Below are 15,276 nucleotides of genomic sequence, written 5' to 3'. Positions count from 1 at the left end.
CAGAACAAAATAGTTTCTCATTTAACAGTTACTACACATGTTGCCCTATGACAATGGTTAACAATTTCACAACACATCAACAATATCCTTACTCAATCTTGGGTTCCCTATAGGCTTTGTAATTTTTTTTGAGAACTGGACATTCTGGGTATTATAATGTGGTAGCTTTGGAAAGCTGATTCTCCCACTCCTCAGGGGTTGCTGCTGTTACTTAATGAAGGCTGCAGTCACCTTTTTTTAATGATTTTTTCCAAAGTGTTTTCAGAGTATGTGTTCTACCTGTGTGTGGTGACTGAAGGTTCTGTTCCATTATCTCTGCAGTCAGCCAGTGTCCTGACAGATTTCACAAACAAAGCCCACGCTGGCTCTTTAAGCTGCCACCACAAGAGGGCCCTGCTGTAGGGGGGCTGAGACTGCGGCAGGTGTCCAGACCAACCCAAGTGTACAACCTAAATCCTCAGAACAAAGCCCCACTGCCCGCCCAGCGGTGGCCATCCCCACCACTGTGGCAGGGCTGAGGAATGAGATGTACTGGTTGGGGTGTGTGGCTTGCCAGGAAAGATCAGCAGCCTGTCCTTCTGTGAAGCACCTCCCTGGTTGCTTTGTGTCAGATTAGGTTCCAGAGTTCCCCAATGGCTGGTCCTATTGCTCTTTGGAGTTCACTTGTGGTGGCAGGGGAGGGGCCGGCTCAGGGCTCCCCTGCCGACTTCCTCGAGCCTCGTTCTAGGTTCAGCGTTTGGACGTGAGCCCATCATGAGGGCAGGCACTGGCTGCTCACTGGGAGGCTCAGAGCAGCACTGGAGGCTGTTGGGTGTTGGTGTGTGGATAGATGTGAGCCCCCACTTGCGTGCTGTGGAGAGAGCGCGGAGAGGAGCACTAACTGGCCTTTGTGGCCCAGGTGGCTTCACAGAGCCCAGGTGTGAAGCCGGTTTCCTGCTGGCAAAGGAGTCTGAGTAACGGGGGTAGTGTGCCAGGCTAGCTTTGAATGAAGCAAGTGAAAGGGTTCCGCTCGCGGTGCTCCTTGCACGCCTGTGTGTTCCCCACCTGTAGACAGGAAGAGGCCCCGCTTCCCGGAGGGCCTGCGCGCGCTCAACCCCCACGACCCTCCTGGCCCAGGGTATGGCCGACTCATTCTGGTGTAGGTCGGTGCCTGCTTCTGCCACCAGGCCTCTTCTTGCCGGCAGAGGGCCTGCAGGCTGGCCATCAGGGAGGCTCCTGCTGGGCATGGGTCTCAGGCGTCTGCTGCAGCGGGCGGAGGTGGTGGTGTGAGCCCCAAGCGTGGTGAGGCCCCCAGCATGGTGAGCCCCGAGTGTGGCGAGCCCCAAGCACGGCCAGGCCCGAGAGTGGCAAGGCCCCCAGCATGGTGAGGCCCCCAGCGTGGTGAGCCCCGAGCGTGGCGAAGCCGAAGTGTGGTGAGCCCCGAGTGTGTGGCCAGGCCCCAGAGTGGCCAGGCCCGAGTGTGGCGAGCTCTGAGCGTGGCAAGTCCCCAGCATGGCGAGCCCCCCAGCGTGGTGAGCCCCCCAGCATGGCCGTGGCCCCAGCGTGGCGAGGCCAGTGGGATGACGAGTGACTGTGTTCTCGGGCCCAGGCAGGCGCTGGTCGAGCACTACAGCCGGCTGTCGGCGGAGGCGGCGCGCCGGGAGCAGAAGGCTCTGTGGAGGCTACAGAGGCGCAGGCTGGGTGAGGCGCGGCGCCGCTTCCTCCTGGCGGATCAGACCCGCCTGCAGGTACCCGCCCGGCTGGCGGCGCTGACTGCAGTGGGCCCTGGGCGTGGGTGGCAGTTACCTCGGCTTCTCAGAAATACCTTGTGGCTGCCGTGCTGGGCGGATGAAGAGGGTAGGTGTGCTGTGCTTGCCGAGCGCTTGCCGGGTGCTCGGGCTCCATGTTGATTCCTGCGGCATCTGAGGCCAGTGCTGAGGAGGGCGAGGATGGGTGGGGTGGGCCCCAGTTCTGCCTGTGTGGGCTCCCCCATGGGCACTATCTCCCGGCCTGCTGGCTTTGATTCCAGGAGCTGCTGAAGGCCATGTCTGAGGGGATGTGCTCGCAGGTGCTGGATGAGCTCCCGTGTGCTGAGCACTTGCTTGGGACAGGGGTGGCCCTTCCTCAGGTGAGGGGTTGGCGGGAGAGGCTCCTGATGGGTCTAGGGGCCTGGGCCTCCTTGTCTCCAAGGTGCCTGATGTTTGGCAGCCACCAGGCATGCACCACCCCAGGGGTGTGGGCAAGTGCCGGGCCTGCTGTCCCACAGAGCTCGTCACCTGGGGGTGGGGGTTACCTGCTGTCCCACAGAGCTCGTCACCTGGGGGTGGGGGTTACCTGCAGTCCCACAGAGCTCGTCACCTGGTGGTGGGGGTTACTTGCTGTGCCTCAGAGCTCGTCACCTGGGGGTGGGGGTTACCTGCTGTCCCACAGAGCTCGTCACCTGGGGGTGGGGGTTACCTGCTGTCCCTCAGAGCTCGTCACCTGGGGGTGGGGGTTACCTGCTGTGCCTCAGCTCGTCACCTGGGGGTGGGGGTTACCTGCTGTCCCTCAGAGCTCGTCACCTGGGGGTGGGGGTTACCTGCTGTCCCACAGAGCTCATCACCTGGGGGTGGGGGTTACCTGCTGTCCCTCAGAGCTCGTCACCTGGGGGTGGGGGTTACCTGCAGTCCCACAGAGCTTATCACCTGGGGGTGGGGGTTACCTGCTGTCCCTCAGAGCTCGTCACCTGGGGGTGGGGGTTACCTGCAGTCCCACAGAGCTCGTCACCTGGTGGTGGGGGTTACCTGCTGTGCCTCAGAGCTCGTCACCTGGTGGTGGGGGTTACCTGCTGTCCCTCAGAGCTTGTCACCTGGCGGTGGGGTTACCTGCTGTCCCTCAGAGCTCGTCACCTGGGGGTAGGGGTTACCTGCTGTCCCTCAGAGCTTGTCACCTGAGGGTGGGGGTTAGATAACCGGGTGGAGAAGGTGAGACAAGACCCTGTCCTGTGTGTACTTGTGTTCCAGGCCCCGTCCCCAGATGTGGAGCCCCCAGGTGGAGGCCAAGGCCGTGATCCCTCACCTGCAGAAGAGCATGGGGTTGTCCCAACACCCTGGCCCCGGGGGTCTCCTGCAGTGGGGGCTGAACCTCTCTCTGCTGACCTCAGCATGCAGGACTTCCTGCCCACAGGCCTGGGGGTGGAGCAGCCTGCAGAGCCCAGTGTAGCCTGTGTTCCAGGGGGGGCTCCTCTCTTGGGGGAAGCCCATGTTTTAGGGGAGGCCCCTTTCCCAGGGGAGGCCCCTCTGCTGGAGCAGGCTCTGTGGACCGTCAGCTCAGACCTGCCTTCCCTGACTCCAGAGGAGGTGCCCGCAGCAGCCGGCACACAGCCCCCCCAGGTGCAAGAGTACGATTTTAGTACCATCCTGAGGCCGGCTGTGGCTGCCTTGGCCCGTCTGGAATCCCTCCAAGCTGCAGAGGGTGACTCAGGCAGCGAGGGGCCACAGCTGCAATGGCACACGAAGCTGGATGCCTGGGTCCCTGAAGTGCCGGCGGCTCTGCCTCACCCATCCTCACCCAGGCCTGGGCCTGCCAATGAGGGGAGCACCGGGCCCCAGGATCAGCTTCTTAGGCACGTGTCTGAAGGCAGTGTTCCCTCAGTGGGTCATGCTTCTGAAACAGCTCCCTCCCGGCCACGGTGGAGCATCCACAGCCACGTGTCGGATGCTAACATCAAGATTGGGGAGAATGTCTCAGATGTAGCTCCCTCCCGGCCACGGTGGAGTATCCACGGCCATGTGTCTGATGCCAGTGTCAGGATTGGGGAGAATGTCTCGAACGCGGCTCCCTCCCGGCCACGATGGAGCATCCACAGCCATGTGTCTGATGCCAGTGTCCGGATTGGGGAGAACGCCTCGAACGCGGCCCCCTCCCGGCCACGGTGGAGTGTTCACGGCCACGTGTCTGATGCCAACATCAGGGTTGGGGAGAACGTCTCGGATGTAGCCCCCTCCCGGCCACGGTGGAGTGTTCACGGTCACGTGTCTGATGCCAACATCAGGGTTGGGGAGAACGTCTCGGATGTAGCCCCCTCCCGGCCACGGTGGAGCATCCATGGCCACGTGTCTGATGCCAACATCTTGGTTGGGGAGAATGTCTCAGACGTGGTCCCCTCCCGGCCACGGTGGAGCATCCATGGCCACGTGTCTGATGCCAGCATCAAGTTTGGGGAGAATGTCTTGGACGCAGCCCCGTCCCGCCCACAGGGGAGTGTCCACACCTCCCAGCCCCACACGATGCTGGGTGTGCTCTTGGAGGAAGCAGAGCCTGAGATGTCCGGGCCCCACCTGAGCCCTTCTGGCCACATGGTCCAGTCAGACCTGGGAGCACAGAGCCCCTCCTCGGAACGTGAGCCACATCCGCCTGCAGAGACAACACCAGGGCCCTTGGACCCCTCCCTAGCTCCGGTGGCCACCTCGGGCCGTGCAGAGGAGGGTGGCCTCCGGGCTGAGCCCTGTGCTGCGACCAGGCCCGGCGCCCCCGAGGAGCAGGGTTCTGAGGGTGAGCCAGGTCAGAGGGGTGGTCACAGGCTGAGGCCATGTCCCTTGTGGGGTCTGCCGGCCCCGGGCGGGCAGAGTGGGAGGAGGGCAAGTGAAGCTGCCTCTTGGCCCACATCTGCCAGCCTGGCTGAGCAGGTGTATGGCCCTGATGCCCCCTCCCTGCCCTATTGTGCCTGATCAGGCCCCAGGAGCAGTGGCAATAGCAGCGCCCCCTCTCCAGGTCGGCCCTCAAGTCCACAGGTGAGGGCAGGTGCAGCTGTGGGTGGGGAACACGCTGGGCTGGCTCCCCACCTAGCCTCGGGTCAGTGGGTGTGATGGGTCGTGTGGCTGCGTGGTGGGTGGTGGTCTCAGGTTGGCTTCCCTTTAGGCAGGTGAGGCTGCCCAGGGTAGCCCAGGACCTGGTGAGGGCAGGGAGGAAGGGGCCTACCTGGAGAGCCTGGCAGCACGGTACCGCCTGGAACAGTACCCCGACAGCTACCAGGCCATGTGTGAGTGGACCTGCTGGGCTGCGCGGGGGGGCTGGGGTGTCCCCCGAGGGCCCAGGTGTCCCTAGTGAGGCCTAGGCGTCCCCCGAGGACCCAGGTGCCCCCAGAGAGGCCTAGGGGTCCCTAGGGGGGCTGGCGTGTCCCCAGAGGGCCCAGGTGTCCCTAGAGAGGCCTAGGTGTCCCCCGAGGGCCCAGGTGTCCCTTGAGAGGCCTAGGCGTCCCCCGAGGACCCAGGTGTCCCTTGAGAGGCCTAGGTGTCCCCTGAGGACCCAGGTGTCCCCAGAGGGGCTGGTGTGTCCCCTGAGGGCCCAGGTGTCCCTAGAGAGGCCTAGGTGTCCCCTGAGGACCCAGGTGTCCCCAGAGAGGCCTAGGTGTCCCTAGGGGGGCTGGTGTGTCCCCAGAGGGCTCAGGTGTCCCTAGTGAGGCCTAGGCGTCCCCCGAGGACCCAGGTGTCCCCAGAGGGGCTGGGGTGTCCCCTGAGGGCCCAGGTGTCCCTAGGGGGGCTGGGGTGTCCTCAGAGGGCCCAGGTGTCCCCAGAGGGGCTGGTGTGTCCTCAGAGGGCCCAGGTGTCCCTAGTGAGGCCTAGGCATCCCCCGAAGACCCAGGTGTCCCTAGGGGGGCTGGGGTGTCCCCCGAGGGCCAGCACTATCTGTTCTTGCAGCAGAGCCTCCGGCCGCCCACCTCCTGCCCCATGTGCTGCCTCGCTCCTCCTCCTTCCCCGCGGACCCTCAGACCCAGCCTGGCACAGATGAGACTGCAGTGCAGCTGAGCGAGCTGCTGACCCTGCCCGTCCTCCTTAAGCACTCCATCTCCGCCCCGTTGGCTGCCCAGTGAGTGCCCCTGCCCCGTCCCCTGCCGTCCACAGTCCACATCTGACTGCAGCCGCCCCCTGCCCCCCACAGTGTCTCCCTGGTGAACAAGGCTGCTGTGGACTACTTCTTCGTGGAGCTCCACCTGGAGACGCACCTGGAGGCCCTGCGGCACTTCGTGCTGATGGAGGATGGCGAGTTCGCCCAGTCTCTCAGTGACCTGCTCTTTGAGAAGGTGACGCCCTCGTGCTGCTGGGTCTGGAGGCGAGGTCAGGGGCACAGGGAGCAGCCCGGAGCCAGGCCTGGGGAGCCTGGGACGCAGGGCCTGGGGCACAGGTGCAGCCCCGAGTGGCATGTTTGGGGCCATTCTGGATGCCGCTGTCTCTGCAGCTGGGGTCGGGGCAGACGCCCGGGGAACTCCTCAGCCCGCTGGCCCTGGGCTCTGTGCTGAGCAAGGCCCTGCAGTACAGCCTCCACGGGGACAGCCCCCTCGCCGCCAACCTCTCCTTTGCCCTCAAGTTCCTGCCTGAGGTGTTCAGCCCCAACACCCCCGATGTGCTGAGCTGTCTGGAGCTCAGGTACAAGGTCAGCGCTCGGCCTGCTGCAGCTGGGGCGGGGGGCGGCGGGTGGCGAGGCGGCGGGGCTGAGCCACTGCCCCTGCAGGTCGACTGGCCCCTCAACATAGTCATCACTGAGAGCTGCCTGAACAGGTATGGCCGCATCTTCTCCTTCCTGCTGCAGCTGAAGCTCATGACGTGGACACTGAAGGACGTCTACAGCCACTTCAAGCGCACAGGTGGGCCCCCCGGTCCCTGACTTGGGTCCCCTTTCCACTCACCCTGCTTCCTCCCATCGCTCGCTCACCCCACCATCCCCCCCAGCACTGGTGAGCCAGGCGGCAGGCTCGGTGCAGTTCCGCCAGCTGCAGCTGTTCAAGCACGAAATGCAGCACTTCGTGAAGGTCATCCAGGGCTATATCGCCAACCAGATCTTGCATGTCACATGGTGTGAGTTCAGGAACAAGCTGGCCACCGTGAGCACCCTGGAGGAGGTCCAGCGGGCCCATGCTGAGTATCTCAACAAAGCTGTCTTCCGGTGAGGCCGTGGGCACTCTGGGACACCCTGGGACACCCCCCAGGCCTATGACGGGCAGCAGGGCCAGGCCACAGAGTGCAGGTGGGGGCAAGGGCACCCCTAGCCGGCCTGCGAGTGCCAACCCCTCCCACAGGGGCCTGCTGACAGAGAAGGCTGCACCTGTCATGAACGTCATCCACAGCATCTTCAGCCTGGTCCTCAAGTTCCGCAGCCAGCTCATCTCCCAGGCCTGGGGCCCCGCTGCCCGCCCCCGGGGTGCTGAGCACCCCAACTTTGCCCTCATGCAGCAGTCTTACAACACCTTCAAGTACTACTCCCACTTCCTCTTCAAAGGTGAGGCCCTGGCACCCGCATAGGCCCCACTGCGGGGGGGTGTGTCTGTTCCCCATGCTTGGCCGCGCCCACTGACCACCCAGCCCCACAGTGGTGACAAAGCTGGTGAACCGCGGCTACCAGCCCCACCTGGAGGACTTCTTGCTGCGCATCAACTTCAACAACTACTACCAGAACGCCTGACAGCCGGCTCGTGCTCGCTGCGCGGGAGGCAGAGACCACCCAGAAACCCTGAGGAAGCTGCAGGTTTATTGGGCCTGGGGGCTGGGCTTGTTTGCAGGGGCTTGTTCCTGCCCCTGTGACCAGGCCAGCTTGTCCACCAGAAGCCAGTGTGGCGCTGCTCACTTGTACAGGAGTGAGGTGGGAGCTTCCACGTTCCCCCTGGGGCTGTCCATCCATCCCCAAGGAGCATGTCAGCTGGGCATGCTGTGAAGTCGGCATCAGACAGAGACGGGTCAGGCCTGACTGGACGTCTCTGCCGCCATGGAGAGACAGCGTCTCGGGACACGGCAGCACAGGTGCCAGGGGCTCGGGCTGTGCCCGAGGTATTAGGAGGATCATGTCACGCACAGTTCAGCTGCCCAGGGCGGGGGCCTGCTGCTGTAGGAGCGTCGCGGGCCGACTGCGTCTGCGGCCTCCCCGGCTCCCGCAGGCTCCTCCTCCCGGCCGTAAGGGGCCTCCAGCAGCTTCAGCACCCGCCGGACCTGCAGGGCAGCAGGAGTGAGGGCTGCCCATGGCCCAGGCCAAGCACATCCCCCCGCCCCCCACCGGAACTGGGTGGGCCACGCCCCACTCGCCTCTGAGAAGTCCCCATTCTCCGCGGCCTCGATGGCAGTCTGGGCGATGTAGTTCCGCAGCACATACTTAGGGTTGGTGGCCTGCATGACCCGCACGTGCTCTGCCCGCCAGGCCTCGGTGTCCCCAGCACCTTCTGCGTCCTTCGCCAGGCGTGCACTGGACCACGGCAGGCTTGTTAGGTGCAGCTGGCGCCCTCGCCTGTGCCCCTCCCAGGCGCCCAAGGCAGGTGTGGTCTCACCTGTACTCCTGGAGCCACTGAGTCCAGAGGGTGCGGTTCCTGGCCTGCAGCTCGGCCGAGCTCAGCTGCTCCAGCTGTGAGCGCTGCTCTATGCGCTCCAGCTCGCGCGCCACACTGGCCCGACTGCCCACGAGCGCCAGCAGCTGCGGGTTCGACTGTGCCAGCATCAGCATCAGCGAGAGCTGCCTGCAGGGATGGGGCAGGAGCAGGGTCCCTCTCACCTTGGAGCAGCAGAGCCCCAGTGTGTGGAAGGTGGTGCAGGGTCACCTGGGCCCTGGAAAAGCCAAGGATGTAACACCGTGGCGTCCTAGTGGAATACCGACATCCTCCGGGGGAATTCTGAGCAATGCCAGTACGAAGGTTGCTGCTGCAGGAGCCACGGCCTGGACCCCCTCCTGGCCCAAGCCCCGGCCCACCCTCGCGCTCACCTCCCTGTGCTCCTCCAATAAACCCTTCTGTCTTCTGGCCACTGCCTGCGGGTTTTTACTGAAGACCACAAGCAGGAGCACCATCCCCACCCATTCTTGAGCTCTGCAGCACCCTGTTTTCCCATCTGGGGGGAGGGCTCTAGCCAGGACGGGAAACACAGTCACTACTCAAGGGCCCAGAGACCACCATCCGCAGACACAGGACCTGATCAACCCGCCAGGTGCCCCCCACCCGACACTGCCCAGAACACCAGCTACACTCTCATATCTATCATCTCCTAACAAACATTCCCACTCTAAAAGCTCCCTTTGAAAACGTTCCTCCCTTTCTGGAAACATCCTAATAAAGTATAACGTGCATCCTACCGGGGATCCATCTGGGGCTGCAGTGCATGCTTCAGCTCCTCCAAGGACGCACACTGCTCCAGGAGCTGGTCCAGGACGGCCGCCTGCTCCGGAGACGGGGGCCCCGCCACAAAGTCGCTCAGCAGGCGGAAGGTGTTGGTGAAGTCGGCCCCTGTGGAGCAGCCCGTCAGCAGGGCAGACAGTCCTGGCCAGAGCCAGAGGGACAGACGACTGTCCCCAGCCAGCCAGACACCCCGCCCCTCCCAGCCTGGCTGAGCCACTTGGCGCCTCACAGCCTCCAGCCTGCCCCCCGCGTCCGCAGAGGCACCACAGTCGGCACCGGCCCGTCCCGTGGCCAGCTTCAGGGTGCTCAGGTGGGCGTGCTGGCCCACCACGTCGGGCTCACCGGTCAGGTGCATGGTCTCCAGGAGCTGGGCCACCAGCGCTGGGTCCTCCTCCAGCTCCGTCCCCACGAGGCCCAGCTTCCGGCGCATCTTCTGCAGGTAATGCCGCTGGAACTCGGCGTCAAACTCCTCGGCCAGCACGGCCGTGCCCACCTCCAGGGGCAGCTCGGGCGCCAGCGCCTCTGCCAGCTTCTGCAGATTCCACTTGCACACCTCAGGCTGCCTGCCGTACGCATAGCGCCCCCCGCTGTCTGAGGCGTTGCACACATGGTCGGGGTCGTACCTGTGACGGGCCCAAAGCTGCAGCCAGGCCTCTCCCTGCGCCACCCCTCCCCCCCCCTCCCCACCCCCCCAGCCCCTCCTGGCTCACCCACCTGCCCACCCTGGCCCCTTCAGTCCACCCTCCACACGGCAGCTGAGGGACCAGCCCCCATCGAGGACGCAGACTGGCTGAGGTGTCACACACAGGCGGCAGCGACACCCCGCACCCCTTCCCCAGTCCCTCTCCGCAGCACTGTGGTCCCTCCCAGGGCGGAGGCCCCAGGTGGGCAGCTCCCCGGCAAGCAGCAGACCCCCACAGCGCCCCCCAGGAAGCACTGACCTGTCCAGGAAGCCGAAGGGCCCGTAGTCTATGGTGAGTCCCACGATGCTCATGTTGTCAGTGTTGAGCACACCGTGGCAGAAGCCCACACACTGCCACTCGGCCACCAGCCGGGCTGTGCGCCGTGCCACCTGGGCAGGACGGTGCCGTGTCCCTGGCTGGCCGCTCCCCCTGCCTCCCGCCCCAGGCCCTCGTAAGCCCAGCCTTCTGCCACCTCCCCCCCGGGAGTGGCTGCATGGCCTGAGACATCCACGCTCTCAACCAACACTCAACCGGGGAGAACTTTCAAGGATACCTTAGAAAGAAAAAGTATTTCTGACCCACGTTGGGCTGCCAGCTTCTTTCCCCTGTCCAGCCTGCGTGGCAGGGTGCTAGGGCAGGACCACGTGAGGCCCCAGCCTGCCAGCCCTGGCTCCCACCCATTGCATCTTCCCAGATGGTCAGCCGCCCTGTCGATGCACGCACGGCGGGGGTAGGGGGGGACCTGGGATAGCATCTGCCCTGCTGTGCACCAGTGGGAGAGGCAGGGGCAGGGCTGTGCCCACCCACCTCCCGGAAGAAGGCGGTGTTCCTCCTCAGGTGGTCGTCAGCGTGAGCTGCCTGGATCTCGGGGTAGAAGGAGCCGATCACATAGTCGAGCATCTGGATGCGGATGTCATTCCTCCCGACGCTGGGGCCCTCACGCCCCGTGAGCGCGTCTGCGGGCTTAAAAATCTCAAAAGACCCAAACCTGGAGGGGAGACCCAAGTTTCGACATGAAGACGTGGTCCAGCTCTATCCAGAGTCCCAGCTACCAGAGCCCACAACCCCCAACAGAAGACGAGAAAGAACAGCAATGACGTAACTCGTCTGCAGAAGACATATTTACAGACAAGACCTGCCCCCCATCACCTGCCCTGTGGGGAAGGGAAGGCAGCTTGCGGGAGGCGCCTAGTGACCAGCATCCTTTGACAGGGTGGCGACCAGGGCCAGTTCAGGAAAAGCACCAAGTCTTTGAGGCATCAGCAGTGGTTCTCAACTTGGGGGCGGGGGATGCTACTGGCACCGAGTAGGTGGGGGCAGGGGTGCTGCTCAGCTGCCAGGAGTGCACAGGACAGCCCCTCACAGACAATAATCTGCTCAGAGTGTTAATGGCGCCATGCGGAGATGCCACCGGCCTTGGAGCCATGAGGGTCTCCTAGGATGGGCTAGAGTCTTGCCTGGGGCCCCCTGGCCACCCTGGAGGAGAGGAGCTGCCAGCCCAGTCCGCAGGAGGTAGGCTGGTGACCCTGTGCTGTGGGCCGCGGTGCCCAGAGGCGGCAGGCACGCGTCTCACGTGGCTGGCGCTCTGCCTGCCCTCCTGGCGTCTCACACTGACTCCGTCTCAGTGGTACAGATGGGTCAGTGACAGGCTGCTCGGGGACAGGCGTGGCTCCCAGGAGCACCTGTGGCCGGGCGGCCGGGTGGCCGGGCGTGGATGAAACCCGAGCTGTGGTCTCAAGCATGCATGCCATCTGCATCTGCGGCTAGCGTGCGCCCCAGCTGCCCAAACGCACGTTGCCGACGATGCAATGAAGCAAGCGCGCCGCCTGAGGAACCCCGTGTTACCTTATAAAAGTGGGAGCTACGCGCAACACAACTGTGCACTTTTCACGCTTTGGATTACCATCATAGAACACATCCCTCACGACCGTGGAGGCGGATGTGACGCAGGCCCCGGCCCGTGTGGTGGGGACCCCCAGGTGGAACATGGCCTCACTGCACAGGAACTCACGGATGCTGGAGCGCAGGACCTTGCGGCCGTCGGCCTGCCTGAAACCAGACGGGGGAGTGCCTGTCAGGCTGCGGCTGGGCACCGCCGTGATGCACCCTCCACACCCCAGCGGTGGACGGATGGTGAACGTCACGCAGCCACCAGAGCACCAGATGCACGTGACTCGAGCTCGTCCCCTGCTGAGCACCCAACACCAGAGGCCGGGGTGGGGGCTAGCATAGAGCCCGGGCTGACGTCTGCACCGGGTCGCTTCAGACCCGCAGCCATGTGCACAAGCCCAGCCCACCTCCTCAGAAGGCACAGGGGACGCCCATGTGCAGGAAGAAGGCTGAGAACACGTGGACGAGCGCTCCCAGAGCTCCAAGGGCCGCAGCGCATGTCTGCAGCACAAGCCGGGGCCCAGGACACGCAGACATGGCAGACACGGGAACACAGCTGACGTGGACACGGCAGACATGTGGACACAGCAGACACGCATGGTAGACACAGACATGGAGGACACGCAGACACGCGGACACGGCAGACGTGTGGACGTGACAGACACATGGACACGGCTTCTCTGGAGTACAGTCCAACGGGAGGCAGGGGTTTCAGTTCACTCTGGACACGTGTGAACGGCTGTAGCTCTAACACGGAGTCTCTTGCTTTTGTAAATTAAAAAGAGCAGAGCGTGAGGAGAGGAGACAGCTGAGCAAGAAGCAGCAGTGCCGGCCCAGGAGAACCTCCCCCTAAACCGAGAGGCTGGACACAGGGTCCCTAGGGGCCCCACTGGAATCCAAGCAGACAGAGCGCGCCATGAGTTGGAGCCCACGAGCTGGGGGACAGCCTGGCCTTTGAGGCCCAGGCAGCGTGAAGCGCAGGGCAAGGCTGGTCTGTGAGGGTGGCGGTGTCACAGCGCACACCCAGGCAGGGAGGCACCTGCAGCCGTCTAGAAGGTTCTCTCGTAACAAATACATGGGACAAGAACGTACGTGGAGTCCACCTCAGCCCGGCCTCCTCGGCTGTGGGAAGGGCCCAGGTGAAGCCAGGGCCCCAGGCACACCTGCCGCAGGGGGAGGGGGCAGACCAGCTGATGGCGGTCATCCCGGGGTGGCTGCAGGGGCTCTGTGCGGTCACTACAGGGGCTGTGCTGGGATGTTGCCCTCCGCAGGCCAGCGCGTCCAGGGGGACACATGAGCTCCTCCTGCTCCCTTCTCGCAGGGCCTGCGAGGCCAGCTGACCACTCTGCAAGGCTTGCCCTCCCTGCTCAGCTGTGGGAACGCCACCTGAGCCGGCTCGGCTTCACACCGCCACTGAGGGAGCCAGCACAGCTGACCCAGCTAATCTGGAATCTGGTCAAACTGATCCTGAGAACAGAGCCCTCACCCAGAACAGACGCCAGAACCGAACCGGAACCCGGAGATTACAGAGCAGGGCCAGGGCCCCCGCCTCACAGCCTTGTTGGACACTCATCTCGTCTCCAGCCACTGCGGTGGAAGGACAACAGACAGAACCTACCACCCCTGGCAGATGGTTAAGAGACTTGGAAACGCTGCTGACGTTTCTCTCCAAGTCAGACTCTTGGAGGCTGGGGTGTGTACGGGTGGCAGGTGTGCATGGGGGCCCCGTGTAAACAGAGGGTGGGGCCTCGGGGGCACAGTGACCTGAGAAGGCATGAGGCCCGCTGGGGGCCCTGAGCAAGAAGCTCACACCCCAGGACGCACGTTCGGCCTGGAGAAGGGCAGGTGAGCCCTTTTTAAGGGAAAGTCTCCTAGATCTCAGGTCTGGGAACACAGGCTTAATTTTGGTTGTGGATCACTCTCACAAGTTTGTCTTTATAACCCGCAAAAAGCAGCTGAAATTATCCTCAAATTGAACCTATGTGAAAATGCTTAGGAAGCAGCACGCTCCAGGTTGAGAAGTGCTTACATCTCATTCCAAGGAACCGCCAACTCTCAGCACAGCTCCTGGAGGCCGTGCTGGCAGCCAGGAGTGAGGGACTGAGCAGGCGGGCTGAGGGTTTCCAGGGAAGGCTGGGCTCAGGGAGCTCCCGAGACTGGGGCATGAGGACAACCAGTTCTTCTGAGGCCCTTGCTTGGGAGAGGGAGTGGGTGGTGGGGCAGGAATCTCAGGAGACGGAGCTGGCTTGCGGGGAGGAGGGGGACAGGACGGCATGATTATAAGAAGGCGTCCGGTGAGAGATGAGGGTGAGCTGAGGGAGCGGCCAGAGACGGGGACTTAGGGTTTCTTTGATCCTAAAATTCCAACTTAGGTATATTTTTTGGCTGTTCAACCATCAGAGTGTGGCTGTGTGAACCATCCCGTGGAGACGAACAGAACGGACCCAGGAACTGTCTGACCCAGGACAGCGTGTGGCCCCAGGTCAGGCTGCCCACATCTGGACCCAGGCCCAGGCCCAGCTCCGGGCCACCAGCACATCCCCAAACAGGAGTCAACACCATGCCCACCTCACTGCAGGCAGGTTGAGTGCCAGCGCTTAGAGGACGCTTTATGCTTCCTGTGAGGTCACCAGCCCTGGGGCCCCTACTCCGAGGCTGGGTGCACTCCTATCCTGAACCCACGGCCAGCACGGGTAAGCAGTGTCGCTTACACACTGAACCAGCAGGCTGATTTCAAACTCCCTGAAATGTTTAGGAGAATCTTCTGGGCAGCTGCCGACGCTATGCTCCAACAGGTGGAATCAGACCCTCTGGCGGACCGAATGCCAGAGCATCCAGGCCACTCTCACTGCGGGCAGAGATCCCCTTCCAGGCCTGCAGGCCAGGGGCCTCAGGACCTTTCTTCCTTCCTCAGGGCTCAATGTGGATCACAGCCCTTGCAGAGGGGCCAGGAGGACACGAAGCGCAGAGGCTGGGCACAGTTCCCTGGCACACTCAGTGTGGGTGGAGGACCCAGTGCCAATCACACCTCCAGGCCCTGACCTCCTGCCCCCTTGCCCTGGCGACATCGACCTCGGTTGTGTTTTGCTGCCTTTACACGAGATGTTGAAGCTGCCACCTGCCACGTTCTAGCGCCTAGACAAAACTCTTCTGGAGTTACATCTCGCCTCTGTCTGCGCCTTAACTGGGGAGGAAAGCGCTGCGACGGTGTGCACGCTCCCCTCCATCCCACCGGGAGAAGGCCGCGGGCCGGCGCCGCAAGGGGCGGTCCCCGGGCCCCGCCAGTCCTCCCACCCGGAGGCGGGCGCCTCGAGGGGCGGTCCCCGGGCCCCCCCAGTCCTCCCACACGGAGGCGGGAGCCTCGAGGGGCGGCCCCCAGGTCCTGGTCCGCGGGCGCACCTGGAGAAGGGCGTGAGGCCGGCCCCCTTGAGCTGCAGCTCCCAGCGCTCGCCGGCCGCCGGGCACACCTCGCCCAGGTACATGGCGGCGCCGTCGCCCAGCTGCCCGGCGAACTGGCCGAACTGGTGGCCGCAGTAGCAGTGCGCGGCCGGCTCGGCGCCGGGCAGCAGCGCGTTGCCGCTGAAGAAGAGCGCGGCC

At 63.9% G+C, this 15,276-nt stretch overlaps 2 protein-coding genes across 2 annotated transcripts in view; one reads left to right on the top strand and one right to left on the bottom strand.

The window, feature by feature from the left end:
• The window catches only part of TUBGCP6 (tubulin gamma complex component 6), a 20,328-nt gene extending 12,860 nt beyond the window's left edge, over nucleotides 1-7,468 (top strand). Inside the window, exons 15-26 of the mRNA XM_004380076.2 lie at nucleotides 1,589-1,727; nucleotides 2,009-2,107; nucleotides 2,982-4,512; nucleotides 4,693-4,751; nucleotides 4,879-4,999; nucleotides 5,658-5,826; nucleotides 5,899-6,040; nucleotides 6,196-6,390; nucleotides 6,469-6,601; nucleotides 6,687-6,900; nucleotides 7,034-7,233; nucleotides 7,325-7,468. Of these exons, the coding sequence (XP_004380133.1) occupies nucleotides 1,589-1,727; nucleotides 2,009-2,107; nucleotides 2,982-4,512; nucleotides 4,693-4,751; nucleotides 4,879-4,999; nucleotides 5,658-5,826; nucleotides 5,899-6,040; nucleotides 6,196-6,390; nucleotides 6,469-6,601; nucleotides 6,687-6,900; nucleotides 7,034-7,233; nucleotides 7,325-7,416 (3,094 nt within the window). The 3' untranslated portion in view covers nucleotides 7,417-7,468. The remainder of the gene's footprint in view (nucleotides 1-1,588; nucleotides 1,728-2,008; nucleotides 2,108-2,981; nucleotides 4,513-4,692; nucleotides 4,752-4,878; nucleotides 5,000-5,657; nucleotides 5,827-5,898; nucleotides 6,041-6,195; nucleotides 6,391-6,468; nucleotides 6,602-6,686; nucleotides 6,901-7,033; nucleotides 7,234-7,324) is intronic.
• Nucleotides 7,469-7,790: 322 nt separating this feature from the next.
• SELENOO (selenoprotein O) lies at nucleotides 7,791-15,211 on the bottom strand. The gene is made up of 9 exons (XM_012556585.2): nucleotides 15,079-15,211; nucleotides 11,635-11,838; nucleotides 10,597-10,777; nucleotides 10,048-10,178; nucleotides 9,449-9,729; nucleotides 9,064-9,214; nucleotides 8,270-8,455; nucleotides 8,031-8,187; nucleotides 7,791-7,937 (listed from the first exon to the last, which is right to left on the bottom strand). Exons 1-9 carry the CDS (start codon nucleotides 15,159-15,161, stop codon nucleotides 7,791-7,793), a joined length of 1,521 nt encoding a protein of 506 aa, XP_012412039.1. The 5' UTR covers nucleotides 15,162-15,211.
• Between the last annotated feature and the right edge of the window lie 65 nt (nucleotides 15,212-15,276).

Source organism: Trichechus manatus, unplaced genomic scaffold, assembly GCF_000243295.1.
Source record: "Trichechus manatus latirostris isolate Lorelei unplaced genomic scaffold, TriManLat1.0 scaffold00069, whole genome shotgun sequence".
NCBI lineage: Eukaryota > Metazoa > Chordata > Mammalia > Sirenia > Trichechidae > Trichechus > Trichechus manatus.
The sequence above is the reverse complement of the archived record's forward strand: the minus strand, read 5'-3'. Positions and strand labels throughout refer to the sequence as shown.

Coding starts and splice junctions, on each gene's coding strand:
- SELENOO (XM_012556585.2), bottom strand. CDS start 15,161: ATGTACCTGGGCGAGGTGTGCCCGGCGGCCGGCGAGCGCTGGGAGCTG. Junction 11,839..15,078: donor GGCCTCACGCCCTTCTCCAG/GTGCGCCCGCGG, acceptor GTCTGGTTTCAG/GCAGGCCGACGGCCGCAAGG. Junction 9,730..10,047: donor CCCTTCGGCTTCCTGGACAG/GTCAGTGCTTCC, acceptor GGCCCGTCACAG/GTACGACCCCGACCATGTGT.